The sequence below is a fragment of the Podarcis erhardii genome, assembly GCF_964252035.2.
Source record: "Podarcis erhardii genome assembly, chromosome: 2".
NCBI classification, from domain to species: Eukaryota; Metazoa; Chordata; class Lepidosauria; order Squamata; family Lacertidae; genus Podarcis; species Podarcis erhardii.
The window spans coordinates 121,355,146-121,380,423 of record NC_138498.1 but is presented as its reverse complement, the minus strand read 5'-3'; the positions used below and the strand labels follow the sequence as shown (position 1 = coordinate 121,380,423).

At 51.8% G+C, this 25,278-nt stretch overlaps 1 protein-coding gene and 2 long non-coding RNA genes across 5 annotated transcripts in view; 2 read left to right on the top strand and 1 right to left on the bottom strand.

Moving 5' to 3' along the window:
* Positions 1 to 12,589, bottom strand: part of LOC309337433 — a 36,488-nt gene extending 23,899 nt beyond the window's left edge. Inside the window, exon 1 of the long non-coding RNA XR_014154293.1 lies at positions 12,189 to 12,589. This is a non-coding gene — a long non-coding RNA (uncharacterized lncRNA). The remainder of the gene's footprint in view (positions 1 to 12,188) is intronic.
* LOC309336756 (uncharacterized protein) lies at positions 2,157 to 8,474 on the top strand. Of its 2 annotated transcripts, XM_081853032.1 has the most exons (4): positions 2,157 to 2,311; positions 4,551 to 4,677; positions 5,201 to 5,326; positions 6,615 to 8,474. In XM_081853032.1, the coding sequence occupies exons 1-4, from the start codon at positions 2,255 to 2,257 to the stop codon at positions 8,132 to 8,134; spliced, it is 1,830 nt and encodes a 609-aa protein (XP_081709158.1). In that variant the 5' UTR covers positions 2,157 to 2,254; the 3' UTR covers positions 8,135 to 8,474. The 2 variants fall into 2 exon arrangements, with proteins under 2 accessions (XP_081709158.1, XP_081709159.1); XM_081853033.1 differs by lacking the exon at positions 5,201 to 5,326.
* LOC309336006 lies at positions 11,038 to 11,714 on the top strand. 2 transcript variants are annotated; one of them, XR_014153854.1, is made up of 2 exons: positions 11,038 to 11,260; positions 11,316 to 11,714. It is a non-coding gene; the product is annotated as an uncharacterized lncRNA (long non-coding RNA). The 2 variants fall into 2 exon arrangements; XR_014153855.1 differs by having other exon boundaries at positions 11,038 to 11,263.
* Positions 12,590 to 25,278: the final 12,689 nt, after the last annotated feature.

The following is a 25,278-nucleotide window of genomic DNA, read 5'->3' as shown; positions in this document are numbered from 1 at the left end:
GATGAAAAGGATAATCTTTTCGTTTAAGCAAGGGAAATCACCAGGCATGGATGGCATCCCAATAGATCTGTTGAGATTAGATATAGAATGGTGGGCCATTAAACTTGTGCCGCTTTTTAATTCTATCTATCAATCAGCCCTTGTACCTAAGTCGTGGAACAACTCAATAGTGGTACCGATTTTTAAAAAAGGTGATAGGAATTGCCAAGAGAATTACAGGCCTATAAGTTTGCTACCATGCATAAGCAAAATCTATGCCAAATCTCTGCTTATTAAATTGGAAGAATGGATGTTGACAAAAGGCCTACCTGGTAAAGAGCAGGCTGGTTTTAAGGCAGGCTCGTCAACTCTTGACCAGTGTCTAGTGTTAAGTCATCTTGTGGATAAATATGTCATGAGAAATAAACGGAAACTCTTTGTGGCATTTGTGGATTTAAAAAGTGCCTTTGATTCGGTTGATCGCAACAAACTATGGACTAAACTAGAACACCTTGGTATTGACCCACATTTACTTACACTGATTCAAAGTTTACAGTCTAATAACCAAATATATGTTAAAGTATCTAAAGATGGTAGACTCGCAGGTCTTATTCTGAATAATCGTGGAGTTAGGCAAGGCTGTATATTGGCCCCTACCCTATTTAATCTTTTTTTATCTGACCTACCATTATTCCTTCAAAACGCAACCACTCATATTCCTTATTTAAACAATTGCCCACTCTTTCTACTACTTTATGCAGATGATGCTGTAATTATTTCACTCTCTGTTTTGGGTTTAAAAAAATTATTTAAGAGTTTCTCAAACTACTGGTCTCTTAATAATCTCAAAATTAATTATGAGAAGACAAAGATTATGCAATTCAGAAAGAGAGGGAACCCAAAAGGATGTATAATTAATGGACATCTAATACAGGAAGTTAAGCACTTCAATTATCTGGGAATCACATTCAAAAATAATATGAATTGGAATACACATATATGTGCTGCTATAGCTAAGGCCAAAGTGACAGCTCACCATATAAAATCCTATTTTTTTTCTCCAGTAGGAAACAGATTCATCCCAGCTGTATTGCAAGTGATTGATATGAAACTGTGTGCCCAACTTCTTTACGGCACACCAGTGTGGATTTCAGGTGACCTCAAGAGGTTGGATAAATTTCACGCTTCCCTTCTGAGGTCATTATTAGGACTTGCAAACTCAGCAAAATATGAAACAATATGTTGTGAGCTGGGAATATTGCCTTTATCAGTTAGAGCATGGCTGAGGACCTTGAAATATTGGATCTTCCTCCATTATAGAGCCCTATCCCCTAATTCTCTACTTTACGATCTCTTAAGTGATAGTGCAATCTACAATCTATCACTGATATGTAGGAGAAAACTGGATTCTATAGGGCTCATTCTAACTGACTTTGAAATCTCTGATCCCAAAGATACATGGGAAATTATTAGGAAGACTCTCACAGAAAAAAGTGCTCTCGCCATGCTTGAGGTTGCAAAGCACAGCACCTGCTCTCCCATTCACTTAAATCTCCCTTTGTGTAGAGATTTCCAATAGGGATACATGACAAATCTGAAGAATCATGAATCATGTAGGCTGTTTATGTTGGCCAGATTCAACATGTTTCCCTCGGTGGTAGTGAGAGGAAGATATTTAGCTATCCCAGAGTCTGAGCGTCTCTGCAGGTGCGGGAAAAGGGAACTCGATACTCTGGAGCATATATTCTTCTCCTGTGATTTTGGTAGTTATGCCAGAATACAATTATATGAGGCCCTAAAATTCAAAAAACAGATTTGTACTCAACCAACGGTCCAGGACATGCTGGCGGATGGCGATGATCAAGTTACTTTAATAGTGGCCGAATTTTTGAGAGCTGTCCATGATGAAAGAATGGGCCATGATAAAGAGATTTAGTGGTTTCTAATGGTAGGTGACGTTGCTGTGTTGTATTTTTATTTCATATTAAATTGTATTATATTATTCATGTACATTAATTTCTGGGAGTTAAGAATAGGACTAGGATAAATTGTTCCAGTTACAGATAGGATAAATTGTGTTTGCTGTACCCGTATTTTATACAGTTGTATATGTTGTTTGTCAATGTGTGGTGTGCTATGCCTAATAAAGGATTTTGAATTGAAATTCAAAAGCCTGACGTGGAGGGGCCTCTCCCTTCCTCTTCTTTCTTGCGGAGGAGCTTCTCCCGTTCTTTCTCCGCCGGGGAGGCTGCCTCTCCTGCCGCCTCCGGGTCAGATGCGGGGAAGGAGAGACGGAGGAAGGAGGAGGAGGAGGAGGAGGAGGAGGAGGAATGTATGTATGAGGTTTGGGGGGCTGGTCTTGGGCAAGAGGGGGGGCGATTTCATAAGTCTTTATAGGGGCTTCGGGGTTCTCCTCCCTCCTGCGTGTCGTGAGCGGAGACCAGGTTGCAGCACTTTATTTCCCTTAATAAAGATCGGGCTTTCCAGCCGCTTTACTATCAATATACAGTGGTACCTCGAGTTAAGAACTTAATTCGTTCTGGAGGTCCGTTCTTAACCTGAAACTGTTCTTAACCTGAAGCACCACTTTAGCTAATGGGGCCTCCCGCTGCCGCCACGCAATTTCTGTTCTCATCCTGAAGCAAAGTTCTTAACCCAAGGTACTATTTCTGGGTTAGCAGAGTCTGTAACCTGAAGTGTATGTAACCCGAGGTACCACTGTACTCTGCTTGGGCTCTGCTTCCTCTGACCGATAAAGATCGCCTGAGAGAGATCTCTTATACGGCCTCTAGATACCCCAGAAGGGTATTAGAAGTAGTATACTTTTTTTTTTTTTGACTTTTTATTTTATTGGTTTTTTTTAAACAACTTTTTTGGTTTTATTTATTAAACAAACCAGCTCGACCACCTTTTTAAAAACTCAATGCTTCCTATTTCAAACTCGGGGGAGCAAATAGGAGAGGAGACAGGCTTCCAGTCTCACCTCCCCCCCGCCCCCATAAATAGAAGAGGGAAGAGGAGAGACCCCCCCGACACGTTCATATTTATATATATTTACACTCCAAACCTCAGAGCTGCTCCCCCCTCAGATCAAAGGGCAACAGAGCCCCCTACCAGAAAAATAAACTCGGGTGAAACCAAAGGAAATAAGCAAATATACATTCAGCAGGGAGCCTCCCAAAATCCTGATCCTTGCCCCCCTCCCAAATTACACTCTGAGCACCCACTAAGTGTCTAACACCCCTACTCCAAGGGGCAAATTCCAGTGTCACCCCCCCATACAAACAGAAAAGGAGTTTAAGGAGACACCCCGTATTCAGGATACACCAAAGGGGGGGGGGGAGAGGAACAAACCCCTGCAAACAGCCCTCCCACGATCTTGGGGAGGAGAGGGGGGAGGAAGTTAACAGAATCAAAAAGGGGAGGGTTCAGCATCCTGGGCTAATGGTGGCTGGAGAGACTGGGGTCTTGCTTGTCAGTGTGGGAGCGCACGTCTGGCTCAAGGCGGCGTGCTGGCGTGCCGTCACGCGGTGGAGCGGCTCGCTCCCAGGAGCGGGGATTCCAGCGCAGGACGTCTGACTGCTGGTAGACCTCAAAGCGCTGGGCACGGAAGATACCACCATAGGCAGAACCAGGGGACTTCAGCCTGGCACCAAAGCCTCCAGAGAAAGGCCTGCCCCCAGAGGGGGGCCGGGCCCCTGGAGACCCCAGGCCATTGAGTTTTCTGTAATCTTGTAGCGGCTTCATTTCCAGAGCATGGAGCTCGCTACGGCCCACTCCGCCGTGAGGAAAGGCTCGCACGGCTGGAGAGACAAGGCGCCCGGCCAGCTGCCCGGGCGCCCGCAGAGCCTGGGTGGCCACGGACACCAGGGGCATGTGGGGGGGAGGCGGTGGCTGCGGAGGGGCAGGGGCAGAAGGTGGCGCTTGCTGCAAGGAGCCAAAGTTCACCACGGGGGGCAGCTGGGGCGGCTCCACCACGGGCAACAGGACCTGCTGGCCGGGGCCTGGGGCAGTCAGGAAGTTGCTCTGGCTGCCTTGCCCCAGGGCGGCTGGGTAGAACTCGGAGGGGGATGCAAGTTCTTGGCGCACCTGAAGCAGGGCTTGCTCTGGAGCCAGCTGGCTGCTGCAGAAGGCTGAGCTGTAGATGAAGGAAGGAGGGGGAGCCTGGTACAGCAGGCCTGTGGCTGGCAGCTTGGGAAGCTCCGCCGCCTGCAGGGCCGATATCTCCACGTACTGCCCCTTGAGGGCCACCCCCGAAAGCAAGGCGGAGTTGGGCAAGACAGCGCCCCCGGCCGTCTGAGCAGGAGAAGTGGGGGCTGGGCTGGGCTGGAGGTACAGGTGCTGGGACCTGTAGGTGCGCAGAGAAGGGGTGCTCGGTCGGTAGCTGCTGCCCCCACTCGCGCCGTGAAGCTGGGACTCCAGCTGGACAGTTTGGACCTGGTTCCCGTAAAACAGCTCCGGGTACAGCCGCTGACCCTGGCCCCTCTCACCTGCTGAGAAGAAGTAGTATACTTAAGACAACACCTTACCTTGGAGTGCTTACAAAGAAGGGAATGGTTTTCTTCTTCCAGGGATCGGTGAGCTTCGATGGGGTGTCTGTGCATTTCACCAACGAGGAATGGGCCTTGCTGGATCCGGGCCAGAGAGCTCTGTACGAGGAAGTCATGGAGGAGATTCGTGAGATGATGACATCTGTGGGTACGGATCCTTTTCTTCTTAATCCATAGCTAGCAAAGGTGTGAATTATTGTTGGTGTACCATCAATGAGATCACTAGAAAGCACGTTGTAATTTCTCCTGGACAAAGGAACATTCGAAGACCCCTGTTGGTTCAAAGCAAAGGCCCATGTAGTCCAGGATTCTGTTCTTACGGTTGCCAATGTGGGGAAGAGGACTAACGTGTTTCTGAGTGTCAGAAGAGGAAGAATATGCACAGCAGTCCTTTGCAGAGTTACTCCTAAGTAAGCTCCACTGAGTTCAATGGGTTGTACCTTCCGGTCAATAATGTGTGAACCATGCCAGCCTTAAGAAAGGATAGAGGAAGCAGACAGAACAGAAAAACATGTTTAAAAACTGTTGGGGACTGATGCAGAGGGGATTTCCCATTTGAGCTTCTCCAGGGGCAGGAAACTATCTAGGGCAGGTGAATCTCTGGAGGCTCCCTTTCCTTTTTTTTCCCATCCCAGGAAAATGCTGCTTGTTTTGCCTTCAGAGCTCCTCAGGAAGGATGAAAGTGACTGATCCTGCAAACCTAGCGAGGATGGAAGGAGGAAGATGGACGGTTGACCTGGTCAGGCTGTCTCCCACCACCTTTGAATGTTCCCTCCCAGGACCTCCAGAGGGATCTGGTGAGTTGCAGAGAGTGGAGAGGGGGATCTGGGGAGATGTTTGGAGTGAGGAAACTCCCTTGGCAAGAAAACGAGGAAGGCTGCAGGGCAAGACTACTGGGGTGTGAGAGATAAAAGGTAGAAAAGGAAATGAATGTTTTTCAGTGGTGGCATGGGCGCGGGATTTTTGGTGGGTGGGCAGGACTTTTGTTAGGGAGGCAGAACTGGCGTGATTGGTCAATTAGTTATGTGTTTTTAATGTTTTACTTGATCTGGGGGGCTGCCCCCCACCCCTCCTTGGCTACACCCATGAATGGTGGTGTGAAGAAAATTCTTTTTCAGAGTATAATATTGTGTTGGGTCCTGAATCTTCTGACACTCGCTGGTAGCTACAGCAATTGCCAGATCAGGGACTGAATGGGCTGAGTATTCAGACAGATTTTGTTGGTTTGCAGCAGCCAAGCTACCAGGTCAGCAGTGAGAGACTTGTGGGTCATGGCGGCAGTCCCTCTCTAGCCCACAAAGCCATTTTCCTCAAACCGTGTCCTGCCGCCCTACATATGTGGCCTCAGGGGTGGGACGTGCAGGGACCAGGATGTGACTGCAAAGGATATGTATCAGGAGCCTGAAAATGCACCGCTGATTGTTCCTTGGCACCTGAGACAAGATAAGGACCAGTTGCTTTTTAAAATATTTCCATATATACAGAACTCCTGGTGTCCCTTTTGCAGACTCTCCCAAGTGTCCTTATTTTCCAGGGACAGTCCCAGATTTACAAAAGTCATCCCAGTTTTCAGATTCGATCCTGGAATGTCCCACTTTTTCTTAAAAGGTAAAGGTACCCCTGACCGTTAGGTCCAGTCACAGAGAACTCTGGGGTTGTGCGCTCATCTTGCTCTATAGGCCAAGGGAGACGGCGTTTGTCCGCAGATAGCTTCTGGGCCATGTGGCCAGCATGACTAAGCCGCTTCTGGTGAAACCAGAGCAACGCACAGAAATGCCGTTCTATTTACAATCAAAACATTTGAATAGCTACCTTTCTACCTGTAGGATTGGATGGGAGGCCACAGGAACAAAACAAGGGCAGAAGGGGGCCAAGGCCAGGAAAAGGTTGAAACTCTGTTCTACATTATGTTTCTGAATTTAAGAGAGGTTAGGGCAAGCTGCCAGTTAGATTAGGAGGATTTTCTGGGGATGATGCAAAATGAAAAATAGAGATGCATCAGCTTAAATTCAGCATTAAAAGTCCTCTGTGGATGAGGCCTGATAGAGACACAGCATTTACCAGTTTTCATTTTTAATCCATTAGGAGATGTTTGGGGGATCCTGACTGAAAGAGAAACATCCGAAGTGCCTCGTGAAAGGGTGGAGGAGCATAATGTGCAACGGAAACTGCGGGTACAAGTTGGAACCTACAGAAATGAGGGGACCCAAGTGCAGAAGGTGGGGAGGGAATCCACCGCTTCTCAGGTTAATGAAAATCAGATTTGCAGAGAGAAGCATGAATGTACTGTGTGTGGAAAGAGATTTCCTTATCGTTCAACGCTTACTTCACATCAAAGAGTGCACGCGGGTGAAAAACCATATAAATGCTGGGAGTGTGGAAAGAGTTTTAGTCAGAGTGGTAACCTTACTTCACATCAAAGAACTCATACAGGGGAGAAACCTCATCAGTGCTTTGAGTGCGGAAAGAGCTTCAGTAACAGCGGCTCCCTTAATAGGCATCATACAACCCACACAGGGTACAAACCAAATTACAAATGTTTGGACTGCGGGGAGAACTTCAGGCACAGTGACTCCCTCACGAAGCATCAAATAATTCATGCAGGTGAAAAACCATACAAATGTTTGGACTGTGGGGAGAGCTTCAGGTCCCATAACTCCATCATGAAGCATCAAAGAATTCATGCAGGGGAAAAACCATACAAATGTTTGGACTGTGGGCAGGGCTTCAGGCACAGTGACTCCCTCACGAAGCATCAAAGAATTCATACTGGGGACAAACCTTATGAGTGTTTGGAGTGTGGAAAGAGCTTCAGTCGCAAAGACTCCCTTACTTTGCATCAAAGAAGTCACACAGGAGAAAAACCTTATAAATGTTTGGAATGTGACAAGAGCTTCATTCGTAGTAGCCACCTCTCAAGGCATAAAAGAACTCATACAGGGGATAAACCTTATAGATGCTGGGAGTGTGGAAAGAGTTTTAGTCAGAGTGGTCACTTTACTTTGCATCAAAGAACTCATACAGGAGAGAAACCTCATCAATGCTTTCAGTGCGGAAAGAGCTTCAGTAACAGTAGCTCCCTTAATATGCATCATACAACCCACACAGGGCACAAACCATATTACAAATGTTTGTACTGTGGGCAGGGCTTCAGGCACAGTGACTCCCTCACGAAGCACCACAGAATTCATACCGGGGAGAAACCTTATGAGTGTTTGGAGTGTGGAAAGAGCTTCAGTCGCAATGGCTCCCTCACGAAGCATTACAGAACTCACACAGGAGAAAAACCTTATAAATGTTTGGAATGTGACAAGAGCTTCGTTAGTAGTAGCCACCTCTCAAGACATAAAAGAACTCATACAGTGGATAAACCTTATAGATGCTGCGAGTGCAGAAAGAGCTTTAGTGACAGTATTCGCCTCACAAGACATAAAAAACCTTCCAAGTGTTTAGAATGCGGAAAGAGCTTTTGTTGCCGCAGCCACCTTACTAAACATCAAAGAATTCATACAGGGGACGAATCTTACAACTGTTTGCAGTGTGGGAAGAGCTTTTCTTACAGTAGCTCCCTTACTCGGCATCAAAGAAATCATAGGAAAACATAGGAGTTGGAGTGGGGAAAGATCTTCAGCCACATCAAGATCTCCTACGGGAAGCAAACCAAAGATTGTGCTCAGTGTTAGAAATTGCTTCTTTATCTTTGTTTGCTTTTAATCTTGCTTACCTCCCTATGTTTAATGATAGGCTTTTGCTTCGTTCTGAGGCCTTTTGAGCCTAGTCTGCCTCCTAATGTCCACAGCTGAGTAGCAGGGTTTTGTATTAGATTTTCTTGGTTTATTGGCTTCTCCTTCCATCATGGCAGTGTGAACGTAGGAGGGCGAAGAGTGGGCTTGCATTAGACAAGGAAAGAGATATTGTGTAGATGAGGCAAAATAAAATATAAAGACACAATAATAATAATAATAAATTTTATTTATATCCCGCCCTCCCCAGCCGAAGCCGGGCTCAGGGCGGCTAACAATAATCAAATAATCAAACAATCAAATAATCACACATTCAAAATATTCATTATAAAAATTAATTAAAATCAAATTAATGGCAACCGATTAAGCAATATTCTGTGCAGGTTGCCAGAGGAGGGAGTCAGGCTGCGCCCTGACCAAAGGCCTGGTGGAACAACTCTGTCTTGCAGGCCCTGCGGAAAGATGTCAGGTCCCGCAGGGCCCTAGTCTCTTGTGACAGAGCGTTCCACCAGATTGGAGCCGCAGCCGAGAAGGCCCTGGCTCTAGTTGAGGCCAGCCTAGTTGAGGCAAGCAGTTTCAAGTCCTTAAAGTCCAGAGTGGATGAGGACTTTACACAGTCTTTTACCAGCTTTCTTTTTTTATTCACCACCACAGCCATGATTTGTACCCCGCCCATCTAACAGGGTTGCCCCAGCCACCCTGGGCAGCTCCCAACATATATAAAAACATCTCCCATTAAAAGGTTTCCTTCTATAGGGCTGCCTTCAGATGTCTTCAAGGTTACTCATCTCTTTGACATCTGATGGGAGGCCCTCTGCCTGGTTCCCTGTAGCTTCTCACATTGAGGGAACCATCAGAAGGCCCTTGGTGCTGGACCTGTGGTCCTGCTGTGGCCCCAAAACTTGTTGATGTAACGGAGTGCTTTCCTAATAAAGAACAAAACTACAAATTGCTTCCAGTAGCACTTTAGAGAACAACTAAGTTTGTTATTGGTATGAGCTTTCATGCACACGCTCACTTCTTCAGATACAAAGTGTGCATGTACACGAAAGCTCATACCAATAACAAACTTAGTTGGTCTCTAAGGTGCTACTGGAAGGATTTTTTTTATTTTGTTTCGACTACGGCAGACCAAACACGGCTACCTACCTGCAGCTACACATTGCTTGTTCTGTTTGGGCTGTGTGTCCGAGACAGTCAACCCCTTGGGCTTGAAGCTTGGGGGGGGGGGGCTTTGGATCATAAACACAAAGTTAATAAATAATAATAATAAACAACTTGAATCAGATCCTGTTTTTGTAGCATGCATGCAATAAACACATATATAATTATATCTATATATATGTATGTGTATATAATTTTATTGTTTAAAATTCTTGCTTATTCCCAGGTGGGGTGCCTACTTCCCCATTTTCATTTTCCAGTTTTTCCTACACATCTTTGTTCTTCCGCATCCGTCCCATAGGATATGACATTAATCTCTCAGGTGTTTCCAGAGGCTGCAAAACACAGAAATCTTCCTTATGGTTGCTATGCTGCAGATTGATTTCCAGAGGAGAGTTACGTAAATTTACAAATACATAGTTTATTTCCTTTGGCACATAAAACATTCCTTGCATTTAACGTTCCGTATTTTGCACTTACGCATCTTTATAATAATTTTAAGGGATTTACCCTAAGGAAACTGGAGATTTTAAGGGCCTAAGCTGATTTTAGTTGTATTTTATCGTTCCTACACTGGTCATGTAGGTGTTGGTCAAACCAAACCCTGTGGAACTCCCTCCCATCAGTTGTCATTGAGATAAATTGCTACACAACTTTTAGAAGACATTTTAAGGCAGCCCTGGGTCGGGAAGTTTTTAATGTTTGATGTTTCATGATGCTTTTATATGTGTTACAATTTTAAATAATGCATGGGTTAGAAAAAGTGGTTAGAAAAGCATTTCTGTCCACCAGTTGTTAACTCCAGAACCTGAGGAGATAAGACACTTCCTACAGCACATGAACTACAGGATGAGGCCCATTCATGGAGGATTAGGCTAGTGCCAGACTTTGCAACTCCTGCCCTAGAGAAGTCAGATGGGCTGCCGGCAGGTGAAGACCTTATGCCAAATAAGCTTCTGGGAACTGGCTGTTTTTGAGGAAAAGGCTGGTGTTGCTGTCCTTTTATTATTTTTAATATCAATACTTTTAATAGTCCTTTATATCCATATATATTTTAACTCTCTTGAAGTTTAATCACTTCTTTTCCAATTTAACAGTAACCTGCCTTGATTTCCTGTCCTGGAAAAAGGAAGGCCAAAAACATAATTTTTTATATTGTATTATTTCCGAAATGTCAATAAATATTTAAAAAACACACACAAAAAACCATAACATTAATACAAATGGTAATGATGATGTCCATGGGTTCTGGCCAAGCTGGCTCTGCTTTAAACATGTGTCCTTTGGGGGGGGGGGGGGCGTCCAGAGTGCGTCACCGACTCCACTCGGTTTTCCCTTGCCTTTGCCTCATGAAACCCAGGAAGACAGGATCCAATTCTACTTGGAAAGGGTCACTTCCTCACAAAGATCCCAGTACTTGGTGGTTTTTTTTTGGGGGGGGGGAGTGTTATTGGGATGTTTTTGTTTATGTATTTTGTTTTTATATTCTGATTTTATATTGTGAGCTGCCCTGAGATCTGCACATATAGGGTGGTATGGAAATTTAATAATAATAATAATAATAATAATAATAATAATAATAATAATATAGTTACCGGAAAAATCCGAGGGCTCCCTTGGACAAAAAGTAAAGACACCAACCAGAGTAAATTGGAGCAAATCAGCAGCCTGTAGGCTTGGCCTTTATTGAACTGTTGCAACAGGGTGCTCCCCTCACTTGCAGGTGAGAGGAAAGACACAGAATAATGGTGTGCCAGACCTTATAAAAACTTTTGAAATTCCCATCCCCTAGGTCAAGCCCACCCCCAGAAACATCATGCATTTGTTGTTGTTTAGTCGTTTAGTCGTGTCCGACTCTTCGTGACCCCATGGACCAGAGAATGCCAGGCACCTCTGTCCTCATGCATACATTACAGAAAGGAGGGGTTGAGGGAGGAGTTGTGGTGGTAACCTGAGTGTCCTGTCACCTGGCTGGTTTCCCCTTTCCCCCTCCCAGGAATTATTCTCTGAAGACAAAAGGTAGTCGCAGTTTTCTGCCCCCTGAGGGAAGATCTGATCATTGTCCTTTGTTCCAGTCCAAGCTGAATCCACTCCTATATGGAAGTTCTTTGTGATCTTGATTGTCTTCTGTCTAGGACCATCAGGGTTGGCATAACAACTGGGCAGGGCTCCTGTGTATGTGCTGAGATGGTGAAGGGATTATGGCTGACCAGAACCAAGCCACCCCCCTTTGATAGTCCTTGTCACATGGAATAAAATAAAAATGGAACAGTGCAAATCCCATGTATGGTTGATTTTTCTATGAATTTATAACAGAAGTGTGGCTCATGCAGCGCGTGAGTGTGAGTGTGTGTGAAGTTTGCACAAACTGGATGATGGGGGGGGGGCGTTTCCTGCTACATAATAAAAATACTTCGTGGGTCAGTTCCATAAATACTTCGTGGGTCAGTTCCTCCCTATAGGTGAGGACCAAGTCCAAGAGAGATGACCCCCTTGTTGCTTCTTTTTATGTTTATCGTTTATGTTTTATGTCTTCAATAGCTCTTTCTATCTTTATTAGAGTAGAATTCCTTTTTAAGGATTATATAGGTCTTCCTGCTTTATCTGAAAGCCACCTTGACTCCCAGACTTGGAGAAAAGGAGGCATATACTGTACATATAATAAAAAATAATAATGATACTATGGCTCTCAGGGGTGCCTGGATCCTGCATGGGGGACCAGCTGGGGGAGAGGATCCTGCTGCCCTGGGGCCTGATCCTGCAGGGCTTTCCAGACAGAATCCGGGAGCCTCTCCTCGCTCTCCGCCCCAGCAGCCAAGAGGTTCCTGCCACTCAGCTCCGCAAGGGTTAACAGGAGCCATAGGGCCGAGATTCCTAGAGGGGAAGGGGAGTCCGTAGCCAGAGGAGGAAGGGCTTCCGCTTCCTGTCTTGGGCCAATCACAACCAGGGCAGGGGGGGTGGCCTATCGCTCCGCCCCTTGTGCATTTTCTCGGTTTGTTTCCACTTGGGGAGGGCGATCCCTGAGGCTCCGGTTTTGATTATTTCTTGTAACTGCCCCAGTGCAGCAGTCTGGCTCTGCAAGGCACGGAGGGCGGGGGATCCACCCCAGCGCCTAGCCCAGTGGATTCCTCTCATGCTGCTGCCTTGCATCTAGTAAGTAGCTGAGTTGGAGGGGGGGATCCAGCCCAGTGGATTCCTCTCGTGCTGCTGCCTTGCATCTAGTAAGTAGCTGAGTTGGAGGGGGGGATCCAGCCCAGTGGATTCCTCTGGTGCCGCTGCCTTGCATCTAGTAAGTAGCTGAGTTGGAGGGGGGGGGATCCAGCCCAGTGGATTCCTCTCATGCTGCTGCCTTGCATCTAGTAAGTAGCTGAGTTGGAGGGGGGGATCCAGCCCAGTGGATTCCTCTCGTGCTGCTGCCTTGCATCTAGTAAGTAGCTGAGTTGGAGGGGGGGATCCAGCCCAGTGGATTCCTCTCGTGCTGCTGCCTTGCATCTAGTAAGTAGCTGAGTTGGAGGGGGGGATCCAGCCCAGTGGATTCCTCTGGTGCCGCTGCCTTGCATCTAGTAAGTAGCTGAGTTGGAGGGGGGGGATCCAGCCCAGTGGATTCCTCTCATGCTGCTGCCTTGCATCTAGTAAGTAGCTGAGTTGGAGGGGGGGATCCAGCCCAGTGGATTCCTCTGGTGCTGCTGCCTTGCATCTAGTAAGTAGCTGAGTTGGAGGCGGGATCCAGCCCAGTGGATTCCTCTGGTGCCGCTGCCTTGCATCTAGTAAGTAGCTGAGTTGGAGGGGGGGATCCAGCCCAGTGGATTCCTCTGGTGCCGCTGCCTTGCATCTAGTAAGTAGCTGAGTTGGAGGCGGGATCCAGCCCAGTGGATTCCTCTCATGCTGCTGCCTTGCATCTAGTAAGTAGCTGAGTTGGAGGGGGGGTCCAGCCCAGTGGATTCCTCTCATGCTGCTGCCTTGCATCTAGTAAGTAGCTGAGTTGGAGGGGGGGATCCAGCCCAGTGGATTCCTCTGGTGCCGCTGCCTTGCATCTAGTAAGTAGCTGAGTTGGAGGGGGGATCCAGCCCAGTGGATTCCTCTGGTGCCGCTGCCTTGCATCTAGTAAGTAGCTGAGTTGGAGGCGGGATCCAGCCCAGTGGATTCCTCTGGTGCCGCTGCCTTGCATCTAGTAAGTAGCTAAGTTGGGGGGGGATCCAGCCCAGTGGATTCCTCTGGTGGTGCTGCCTTGCATCTAGTAAGTAGCTGAGTTGGAGGGGGGGGTCCAGCCCAGTGGATTCCTCTGGTGCTGCTGCCTTGCATCTAGTAAGTAGCTGAGTTGGAGGGGGGGATCCAGCCCAGTGGATTCCTCTCATGCTGCTGCCTTGCATCTAGTAAGTAGCTGAGTTGGAGGGGGGGATCCAGCCCAGTGGATTCCTCTGGTGCCGCTGCCTTGCATCTAGTAAGTAGCTGAGTTGGAGGGGGGATCCAGCCCAGTGGATTCCTCTGGTGCCGCTGCCTTGCATCTAGTAAGTAACTGAGTTGGAGGGGGGGTCCAGCCCAGTGGATTCCTCTCATGCTGCTGCCTTGCATCTAGTAAGTAGCTGAGTTGGAGGGGGGGATCCAGCCCAGTGGATTCCTCTCCTGCTGCTGCCTTGCATCTAGTAAGTAGCTGAGTTGGAGGGGGGGATCCAGCCCAGTGGATTCCTCTCATGCTGCTGCCTTGCATCTAGTAAGTAGCTGAGTTGGAGGGGGGGATCCAGCCCAGTGGATTCCTCTGGTGCCGCTGCCTTGCATCTAGTAAGTAGCTGAGTTGGAGGGGGGATCCAGCCCAGTGGATTCCTCTGGTGCCGCTGCCTTGCATCTAGTAAGTAGCTGAGTTGGAGGGGGGGTCCAGCCCAGTGGATTCCTCTCATGCTGCTGCCTTGCATCTAGTAAGTAGCTGAGTTGGAGGGGGGGATCCAGCCCAGTGGATTCCTCTCCTGCTGCTGCCTTGCATCTAGTAAGTAGCTGAGTTGGAGGGGGGGATCCAACCCAGTGGATTCCTCTCCTGCTGCTGCCTTGCATCTAGTAAGTAGCTGAGTTGGAGGGGGGATCCAGCCTAGTGGATTCCTCTGGTGCTGCTGCCTTGCATCTAGTAAGTAGCTGAGTTGGAGGGGGGGATCCAGCCCAGTGGATTCCTCTGGTGCCGCTGCCTTGCATCTAGTAAGTAGCTGAGTTGGAGGGGGGATCCAGCCCAGTGGATTCCTCTGGTGCTGCTGCCTTGCATCTAGTAAGTAGCTGAGTTGGAGGGGGGATCCAGCCCAGTGGATTCCTCTGGTGCCGCTGCCTTGCATCTAGTAAGTAGCTAAGTTGGGGGGGGGATCCAGCCCAGTGGATTCCTCTGGTGGTGCTGCCTTGCATCTAGTAAGTAGCTGAGTTGGAGGGGGGGATCCAGCCCAGTGGATTCCTCTGGTGCCGCTGCCTTGCATCTAGTAAGTAGCTGAGTTGGAGGGGGGGATCCAGCCCAGTGGATTCCTCTCCTGCTGCTGCCTTGCATCTAGTAAGTAGCTGAGTTGGAGGGGGGGATCCAACCCAGTGGATTCCTCTCCTGCTGCTGCCTTGCATCTAGTAAGTAGCTGAGTTGGAGGGGGGATCCAGCCTAGTGGATTCCTCTGGTGCTGCTGCCTTGCATCTAGTAAGTAGCTGAGTTGGAGGGGGGATCCAGCCCAGTGGATTCCTCTGGTGCCGCTGCCTTGCATCTAGTAAGTAGCTGAGTTGGAGGGGGGATCCAGCCCAGTGGATTCCTCTGGTGCTGCTGCCTTGCATCTAGTAAGTAGCTGAGTTGGAGGGGGGATCCAGCCCAGTGGATTCCTCTGGTGCCGCTGCCTTGCATCTAGTAAGTAGCTAAGTTGGGGGGGGGATCCAGCCCAGTGGATTCCTCTGGTGGTGCTGCCTTGCATCTAGTAAGTAGCTGAGTTGGAGGGGGGGATCCAGCCCAGTGGATTCCTCTGGTGCCGCTGCCTTGCATCTAGTAAGTAGCTGAGTTGGAGGGGGGGATCCAGCCCAGTGGATTCCTCTGGTGCCGCTGCCTTGCATCTAGTAAGTAGCTGAGTTGGAGGGGGGGGTCCAGCCCAGTGGATTCCTCTGGTGCCGCTGCCTTGCATCTAGTAAGTAGCTGAGTTGGAGGGGGGGATCCAGCCCAGTGGATTCCTCTGGTGCCGCTGCCTTGCATCTAGTAAGTAGCTGAGTTGGAGGGGGGGTCCAGCCCAGTGGATTCCTCTGGTGCCGCTGCCTTGCATCTAGTAAGTAGCTGAGTTGGAGGGGGGATCCAGCCCAGTGGATTCCTCTCGTGCTGCTGCCTTGCATCTAGTAAGTAGCTGAGTTGGAGGGGGGAATCCAGCCCAGTGGATTCCTCTGGTGCTGCTGCCTTGCATCTAGTAAGTAGCTGAGTTGGAGGGGGGGATCCAGCCCAGTGGATTCCTCTGGTGCCGCTGCCTTGCATCTAGTAAGTAGCTGAGTTGGAGGGGGGGATCCAGCCCAGTGGATTCCTCTCGTGCCGCTGCCTTGCATCTAGTAAGTAGCTAAGTTGGGGGGGGATCCAGCCCAGTGGATTCCTCTCATGCTGCTGCCTTGCATCTAGTAAGTAGCTGAGTTGGAGGGGGGGATCCAGCCCAGTGGATTCCTCTCGTGCTGCTGCCTTGCATCTAGTAAGTAGCTGAGTTGGAGGGGGGGGTCCAGCCCAGTGGATTCCTCTGGTGCCGCTGCCTTGCATCTAGTAAGTAGCTGAGTTGGAGGGGGGATCCAGCCCAGTGGATTCCTCTGGTGCTGCTGCCTTGCATCTAGTAAGTAGCTGAGTTGGAGGGGGGATCCAGCCCAGTGGATTCCTCTGGTGCCGCTGCCTTGCATCTAGTAAGTAGCTGAGTTGGAAGGGGGGGTCCAGCCCAGTGGATTCCTCTGGTGCCGCTGCCTTGCATCTAGTAAGTAGCTGAGTTGGAGGGGGGATCCAGCCCAGTGGATTCCTCTCGTGCTGCTGCCTTGCATCTAGTAAGTAGCTGAGTTGGAGGGGGGGGTCCAGCCCAGTGGATTCCTCTGGTGCTGCTGCCTTGCATCTAGTAAGTAGCTGAGTTGGAGGGGGGGATCCAGCCCAGTGGATTCCTCTCATGCTGCTGCCTTGCATCTAGTAAGTAGCTGAGTTGGAGGGGGGATCCAGCCCAGTGGATTCCTCTCATGCTGCTGCCTTGCATCTAGTAAGTAGCTGAGTTGGAGGGGGGATCCAGCCCAGTGGATTCCTCTCATGCTGCTGCCTTGCATCTAGTAAGTAGCTGAGTTGGAGGGGGGGTCCAGCCCAGTGGATTCCTCTGGTGCCGCTGCCTTGCATCTAGTAAGTAGCTGAGTTGGAGGGGGGGTCCAGCCCAGTGGATTCCTCTCGTGCCGCTGCCTTGCATCTAGTAAGTAGCTGAGTTGGAGGGGGGGATCCAGCCCAGTGGATTCCTCTGGTGCTGCTGCCTTGCATCTAGTAAGTAGCTGAGTTGGAGGGGGGGATCCAGCCCAGTGGATTCCTCTCGTGCTGCTGCCTTGCATCTAGTAAGTAGCTGAGTTGGAGGGGGGGTCCAGCCCAGTGGATTCCTCTCGTGCTGCTGCCTTGCATCTAGTAAGTAGCTGAGTTGGAGGGGGGATCCAGCCCAGTGGATTCCTCTCGTGCCGCTGCCTTGCATCTAGTAAGTAGCTGAGTTGGAGGGGGGGTCCAGCCCAGTGGATTCCTCTCGTGCCGCTGCCTTGCATCTAGTAAGTAGCTGAGTTGGAGGGGGGGATCCAGCCCAGTGGATTCCTCTGGTGCTGCTGCCTTGCATCTAGTAAGTAGCTGAGTTGGAGGGGGGGGGTCCAGCCCAGTGGATTCCTCTGGTGCTGCTGCCTTGCATCTAGTAAGTAGCTGAGTTGGAGGGGGGGATCCAGCCCAGTGGATTCCTCTCATGCTGCTGCCTTGCATCTAGTAAGTAGCTGAGTTGGAGGGGGGATCCAGCCCAGTGGATTCCTCTGGTGCCGCTGCCTTGCATCTAGTAAGTAGCTGAGTTGGAAGGGGGGGTCCAGCCCAGTGGATTCCTCTGGTGCCGCTGCCTTGCATCTAGTAAGTAGCTGAGTTGGAGGGGGGATCCAGCCCAGTGGATTCCTCTCGTGCTGCTGCCTTGCATCTAGTAAGTAGCTGAGTTGGAGGGGGGGGTCCAGCCCAGTGGATTCCTCTGGTGCTGCTGCCTTGCATCTAGTAAGTAGCTGAGTTGGAGGGGGGGATCCAGCCCAGTGGATTCCTCTCATGCTGCTGCCTTGCATCTAGTAAGTAGCTGAGTTGGAGGGGGGATCCAGCCCAGTGGATTCCTCTCATGCTGCTGCCTTGCATCTAGTAAGTAGCTGAGTTGGAGGGGGGATCCAGCCCAGTGGATTCCTCTCATGCTGCTGCCTTGCATCTAGTAAGTAGCTGAGTTGGAGGGGGGGTCCAGCCCAGTGGATTCCTCTGGTGCCGCTGCCTTGCATCTAGTAAGTAGCTGAGTTGGAGGGGGGGTCCAGCCCAGTGGATTCCTCTCGTGCCGCTGCCTTGCATCTAGTAAGTAGCTGAGTTGGAGGGGGGATCCAGCCCAGTGGATTCCTCTCGTGCCGCTGCCTTGCATCTAGTAAGTAGCTGAGTTGGAGGGGGGGTCCAGCCCAGTGGATTCCTCTCGTGCCGCTGCCTTGCATCTAGTAAGTAGCTGAGTTGGAGGGGGGGATCCAGCCCAGTGGATTCCTCTGGTGCTGCTGCCTTGCATCTAGTAAGTAGCTGAGTTGGAGGGGGGGGGTCCAGCCCAGTGGATTCCTCTGGTGCTGCTGCCTTGCATCTAGTAAGTAGCTGAGTTGGAGGGGGGGATCCAGCCCAGTGGATTCCTCTCATGCTGCTGCCTTGCATCTAGTAAGTAGCTGAGTTGGAGGGGGGATCCAGCCCAGTGGATTCCTCTGGTGCCGCTGCCTTGCATCTAGTAAGTAGCTGAGTTGGAAGGGGGGGTCCAGCCCAGTGGATTCCTCTGGTGCCGCTGCCTTGCATCTAGTAAGTAGCTGAGTTGGAGGGGGGATCCAGCCCAGTGGATTCCTCTCGTGCTGCTGCCTTGCATCTAGTAAGTAGCTGAGTTGGAGGGGGGGGTCCAGCCCAGTGGATTCCTCTGGTGCTGCTGCCTTGCATCTAGTAAGTAGCTGAGTTGGAGGGGGGGATCCAGCCCAGTGGATTCCTCTCATGCTGCTGCCTTGCATCTAGTAAGTAGCTGAGTTGGAGGGGGGATCCAGCCCAGTGGATTCCTCTCATGCTGCTGCCTTGCATCTAGTAAGTAGCTGAGTTGGAGGGGGGATCCAGCCCAGTGGATTCCTCTCATGCTGCTGCCTTGCATCTAGTAAGTAGCTGAGTTGGAGGGGGGGTCCAGCCCAGTGGATTCCTCTGGTGCCGCTGCCTTGCATCTAGTAAGTAGCTGAGTTGGAGGGGGGGTCCAGCCCAGTGGATTCCTCTCGTGCCGCTGCCTTGCATCTAGTAAGTAGCTGAGTTGGAGGGGGGGATCCAGCCCAGTGGATTCCTCTGGTGCTGCTGCCTTGCATCTAGTAAGTAGCTGAGTTGGAGGGGGGGATCCAGCCCAGTGGATTCCTCTCGTGCTGCTGCCTTGCATCTAGTAAGTAGCTGAGTTGGAGGGGGGGTCCAGCCCAGTGGATTCCTCTCGTGCTGCTGCCTTGCATCTAGTAAGTAGCTGAGTTGGAGGGGGGATCCAGCCCAGTGGATTCCTCTCGTGCCGCTGCCTTGCATCTAGTAAGTAGCTGAGTTGGAGGGGGGGTCCAGCCCAGTGGATTCCTCTCGTGCCGCTGCCTTGCATCTAGTAAGTAGCTGAGTTGGAGGGGGGGATCCAGCCCAGTGGATTCCTCTGGTGCTGCTGCCTTGCATCTAGTAAGTAGCTGAGTTGGAGGGGGGGATCCAGCCCAGTGGATTCCTCTCGTGCTGCTGCCTTGCATCTAGTAAGTAGCTGAGTTGGAGGGGGGGATCCAGCCCAGTGGATTCCTCTCATGCTGCTGCCTTGCATCTAGTAAGTAGCTGAGTTGGAGGGGGGGATCCAGCCTAGTGGATTCCTCTGGTGCCGCTGCCTTGCATCTAGTAAGTAGCTGAGTTGGAGGGGGGATCCAGCCCAGTGGATTCGTCTGGTGCTGCTGCCTTGCATCTAGTAAGTAGCTGAGTTGGAGGGGGGATCCAGCCCAGTGGATTCCTCTGGTGCTGCTGCCTTGCATCTAGTAAGTAGCTGAGTTGGAGGGGGGGATCCAGCCCAGTGGATTCCTCTGGTGCTGCTGCCTTGCATCTAGTAAGTAGCTGAGTTGGAGGGGGGGATCCAGCCCAGTGGATTCCTCTGGTGCTGCTGCCTTGCATCTAGTAAGTAGCTGAGTTGGAGGGGGGATCCAGCCCAGTGGATTCGTCTGGTGCTGCTGCCTTGCATCTAGTAAGTAGCTGAGTTGGAGGGGGGGATCCAGCCCAGTGGATTCCTCTCATGCTGCTGCCTTGCATCTAGTAAGTAGCTGAGTTGGAGGGGGGATCCAGCCCAGTGGATTCCTCTGGTGCCGCTGCCTTGCATCTAGTAAGTAGCTGAGTTGGAGGGGGGATCCAGCCCAGTGGATTCGTCTGGTGCTGCTGCCTTGCATCTAGTAAGTAGCTGAGTTGGAGGGGGGGATCCAGCCCAGTGGATTCCTCTCATGCTGCTGCCTTGCATCTAGTAAGTAGCTGAGTTGGAGGGGGGGATCCAGCCCAGTGGATTCCTCTGGTGCCGCTGCCTTGCATCTAGTAAGTAGCTGAGTTGGAGGGGGGGTCCAGCCCAGTGGATTCCTCTCGTGCCGCTGCCTTGCATCTAGTAAGTAGCTGAGTTGGAGGGGGGATCCAGCCCAGTGGATTCCTCTGGTGCCGCTGCCTTGCATCTAGTAAGTAGCTGAGTTGGAGGGGGGATCCAGCCCAGTGGATTCCTCTGGTGCCGCTGCCTTGCATCTAGTAAGTAGCTGAGTTGGAGGGGGGGATCCAGCCCAGTGGATTCGTCTGGTGCTGCTGCCTTGCATCTAGTAAGTAGCTGAGTTGGAGGGGGGATCCAGCCCAGTGGATTCGTCTGGTGCTGCTGCCTTGCATCTAGTAAGTAGCTGAGTTGGAGGGGGGGTCCAGCCCAGTGGATTCGTCTGGTGCTGCTGCCTTGCATCTAGTAAGTAGCTGAGTTGGAGGGGGGGTCCAGCCCAGTGGATTCGTCTGGTGCCGCTGCCTTGCATCTAGTAAGTAGCTGAGTTGGAGGGGGGGGTCCAGCCCAGTGGATTCCTCTGGTGCTGCTGCCTTGCATCTAGTAAGTAGCTGAGTTGGAGGGGGGATCCAGCCCAGTGGATTCCTCTCATGCTGCTGCCTTGCATCTAGTAAGTAGCTGAGTTGGAGGGGGGATCCAGCCCAGTGGATTCCTCTCCTGCTGCTGCCTTGCATCTAGTAAGTAGCTGAGTTGGAGGGGGGGTCCAGCCCAGTGGATTCCTCTCGTGCCGCTGCCTTGCATCTAGTAAGTAGCTGAGTTGGAGGGGGGGATCCAGCCCAGTGGATTCCTCTCGTGCCGCTGCCTTGCATCTAGTAAGTAGCTAAGTTGGAGGGGGGATCCAGCCCAGTGGATTCCTCTCGTGCCGCTGCCTTGCATCTAGTAAGTAGCTGAGTTGGAGGGGGGGTCCAGCCCAGTGGATTCCTCTCGTGCCGCTGCCTTGCATCTAGTAAGTAGCTGAGTTGGAGGGGGGGATCCAGCCCAGTGGATTCCTCTCATGCTGCTGCCTTGCATCTAGTAAGTAGCTGAGTTGGAGGGGGGGATCCAGCCCAGTGGATTCCTCTCGTGCTGCTGCCTTGCATCTAGTAAGTAGCTGAGTTGGAGGGGGGGGTCCAGCCCAGTGGATTCCTCTGGTGCCGCTGCCTTGCATCTAGTAAGTAGCTGAGTTGGAGGGGGGGATCCAGCCCAGTGGATTCCTCTGGTGCTGCTGCCTTGCATCTAGTAAGTAGCTGAGTTGGAGGGGGGATCCAGCCCAGTGGATTCCTCTGGTGCCGCTGCCTTGCATCTAGTAAGTAGCTGAGTTGGAGGGGGGATCCAGCCCAGTGGATTCGTCTGGTGCTGCTGCCTTGCATCTAGTAAGTAGCTAAGTTGGGGGGGGGATCCAGCCCAGTGGATTCCTCTGGTGCCGCTGCCTTGCATCTAGTAAGTAGCTGAGTTGGAGGGGGGGATCCAGCCCAGTGGATTCCTCTCCTGCTGCTGCCTTGCATCTAGTAAGTAGCTGAGTTGGAGGGGGGGTCCAGCCCAGTGGATTCCTCTCGTGCCGCTGCCTTGCATCTAGTAAGTAGCTGAGTTGGAGGGGGGGATCCAGCCCAGTGGATTCCTCTCGTGCCGCTGCCTTGCATCTAGTAAGTAGCTAAGTTGGGGGGGGGGATCCAGCCCAGTGGATTCCTCTCGTGCCGCTGCCTTGCATCTAGTAAGTAGCTGAGTTGGAGGGGGGGATCCAGCCCAGTGGATTCCTCTCGTGCTGCTGCCTTGCATCTAGTAAGTAGCTGAGTTGGAGGGGGGGGTCCAGCCCAGTGGATTCCTCTGGTGCCGCTGCCTTGCATCTAGTAAGTAGCTGAGTTGGAGGGGGGGGATCCAGCCCAGTGGATTCCTCTGGTGCTGCTGCCTTGCATCTAGTAAGTAGCTGAGTTGGAGGGGGGATCCAGCCCAGTGGATTCCTCTGGTGCCGCTGCCTTGCATCTAGTAAGTAGCTGAGTTGGAGGGGGGATCCAGCCCAGTGGATTCGTCTGGTGCCGCTGCCTTGCATCTAGTAAGTAGCTGAGTTGGAGGGGGGGATCCAGCCCAGTGGATTCCTCTGGTGCCGCTGCCTTGCATCTAGTAAGTAGCTGAGTTGGAGGGGGGATCCAGCCCAGTGGATTCCTCTGGTGCCGCTGCCTTGCATCTAGTAAGTAGCTGAGTTGGAGGGGGGATCCAGCCCAGTGGATTCCTCTGGTGCCGCTGCCTTGCATCTAGTAAGTAGCTGAGTTGGAGGGGGGGTCCAGCCCAGTGGATTCGTCTGGTGCTGCTGCCTTGCATCTAGTAAGTAGCTGAGTTGGAGGGGGGGATCCAGCCCAGTGGATTCCTCTCCTGCTGCTGCCTTGCATCTAGTAAGTAGCTGAGTTGGAGGGGGGGTCCAGCCCAGTGGATTCCTCTCGTGCCGCTGCCTTGCATCTAGTAAGTAGCTGAGTTGGAGGGGGGGTCCAGCCCAGTGGATTCCTCTCATGCTGCTGCCTTGCATCTAGTAAGTAGCTGAGTTGGAGGGGGGGATCCAGCCCAGTGGATTCCTCTCCTGCTGCTGCCTTGCATCTAGTAAGTAGCTGAGTTGGAGGGGGGGATCCAGCCCAGTGGATTCCTCTCGTGCTGCTGCCTTGCATCTAGTAAGTAGCTGAGTTGGAGGGGGGGTCCAGCCCAGTGGATTCCTCTGGTGCTGCTGCCTTGCATCTAGTAAGTAGCTGAGTTGGAGGGGGGGATCCAGCCCAGTGGATTCCTCTCATGCTGCTGCCTTGCATCTAGTAAGTAGCTGAGTTGGAGGGGGGATCCAGCCCAGTGGATTCCTCTCATGCTGCTGCCTTGCATCTAGTAAGTAGCTGAGTTGGAGGGGGGTCCAGCCCAGTGGATTCCTCTCGTGCTGCTTCCTTGCATCTAGTAAGTAGCTGAGTTGGAGGGGGGGTCCAGCCCAGTGGATTCCTCTCGTGCCGCTGCCTTGCATCTAGTAAGTAGCTGAGTTGGAGGGGGGGATCCAGCCCAGTGGATTCCTCTGGTGCTGCTGCCTTCCATCTAGTAAGTAGCTGAGTTGGAGGGGGGGGATCCAGCCCAGTGGATTCCTCTCGTGCTGCTGCCTTGCATCTAGTAAGTAGCTGAGTTGGAGGGGGGGTCCAGCCCAGTGGATTCCTCTCGTGCTGCTGCCTTGCATCTAGTAAGTAGCTGAGTTGGAGGGGGGATCCAGCCCAGTGGATTCCTCTCGTGCCGCTGCCTTGCATCTAGTAAGTAGCTGAGTTGGAGGGGGGGTCCAGCCCAGTGGATTCCTCTCGTGCCGCTGCCTTGCATCTAGTAAGTAGCTGAGTTGGAGGGGGGGATCCAGCCCAGTGGATTCCTCTCGTGCCGCTGCCTTGCATCTAGTAAGTAGCTGAGTTGGAGGGGGGGATCCAGCCCAGTGGATTCCTCTGGTGCTGCTGCCTTGCATCTAGTAAGTAGCTGAGTTGGAGGGGGGGGATCCAGCCCAGTGGATTCCTCTGGTGCTGCTGCCTTGCATCTAGTAAGTAGCTGAGTTGGAGGGGGGGATCCAGCCCAGTGGATTCCTCTCGTGCTGCTGCCTTGCATCTAGTAAGTAGCTGAGTTGGAGGGGGGGATCCAGCCCAGTGGATTCCTCTCATGCTGCTGCCTTGCATCTAGTAAGTAGCTGAGTTGGAGGGGGGATCCAGCCCAGTGGATTCCTCTCATGCTGCTGCCTTGCATCTAGTAAGTAGCTGAGTTGGAGGGGGGGATCCAGCCCAGTGGATTCCTCTCATGCTGCTGCCTTGCATCTAGTAAGTAGCTGAGTTGGAGGGGGGGTCCAGCCCAGTGGATTCCTCTCGTGCCGCTGCCTTGCATCTAGTAAGTAGCTGAGTTGGAGGGGGGATCCAGCCCAGTGGATTCCTCTGGTGCCGCTGCCTTGCATCTAGTAAGTAGCTGAGTTGGAGGGGGGGATCCAGCCCAGTGGATTCGTCTGGTGCTGCTGCCTTGCATCTAGTAAGTAGCTGAGTTGGAGGGGGGATCCAGCCCAGTGGATTCCTCTCATGCTGCTGCCTTGCATCTAGTAAGTAGCTGAGTTGGAGGGGGGGTCCAGCCCAGTGGATTCGTCTGGTGCTGCTGCCTTGCATCTAGTAAGTAGCTGAGTTGGAGGGGGGGATCCAGCCCAGTGGATTCCTCTCCTGCTGCTGCCTTGCATCTAGTAAGTAGCTGAGTTGGAGGGGGGGTCCAGCCCAGTGGATTCCTCTCGTGCCGCTGCCTTGCATCTAGTAAGTAGCTGAGTTGGAGGGGGGGTCCAGCCCAGTGGATTCCTCTCATGCTGCTGCCTTGCATCTAGTAAGTAGCTGAGTTGGAGGGGGGGATCCAGCCCAGTGGATTCCTCTCGTGCTGCTGCCTTGCATCTAGTAAGTAGCTGAGTTGGAGGGGGGGGTCCAGCCCAGTGGATTCCTCTGGTGCTGCTGCCTTGCATCTAGTAAGTAGCTGAGTTGGAGGGGGGGATCCAGCCCAGTGGATTCCTCTCATGCTGCTGCCTTGCATCTAGTAAGTAGCTGAGTTGGAGGGGGGGTCCAGCCCAGTGGATTCGTCTGGTGCTGCTGCCTTGCATCTAGTAAGTAGCTGAGTTGGAGGGGGGGTCCAGCCCAGTGGATTCGTCTGGTGCCGCTGCCTTGCATCTAGTAAGTAGCTGAGTTGGAGGGGGGGTCCAGCCCAGTGGATTCGTCTGGTGCTGCTGCCTTGCATCTAGTAAGTAGCTGAGTTGGAGGGGGGGATCCAGCCCAGTGGATTCCTCTCCTGCTGCTGCCTTGCATCTAGTAAGTAGCTGAGTTGGAGGGGGGGTCCAGCCCAGTGGATTCCTCTCGTGCCGCTGCCTTGCATCTAGTAAGTAGCTGAGTTGGAGGGGGGGTCCAGCCCAGTGGATTCCTCTCATGCTGCTGCCTTGCATCTAGTAAGTAGCTGAGTTGGAGGGGGGATCCAGCCCAGTGGATTCCTCTCGTGCTGCTGCCTTGCATCTAGTAAGTAGCTGAGTTGGAGGGGGGGGTCCAGCCCAGTGGATTCCTCTGGTGCTGCTGCCTTGCA

Bases quoted from the DNA above. Each gene is read 5' to 3' on its own strand.
- LOC309336756 (XM_081853032.1), top strand. From the start codon at position 2,255: ATGCGGGGAAGGAGAGACGGAGGAAGGAGGAGGAGGAGGAGGAGGAGG. The intron at 2,312-4,550 runs GTATGTATGAGG...TTCTTCTTCCAG, and splicing joins GGAGGAGGAGGAGGAGGAAT to GGATCGGTGAGCTTCGATGG. The intron at 5,327-6,614 runs GTGAGTTGCAGA...TTAATCCATTAG, and splicing joins AGGACCTCCAGAGGGATCTG to GAGATGTTTGGGGGATCCTG.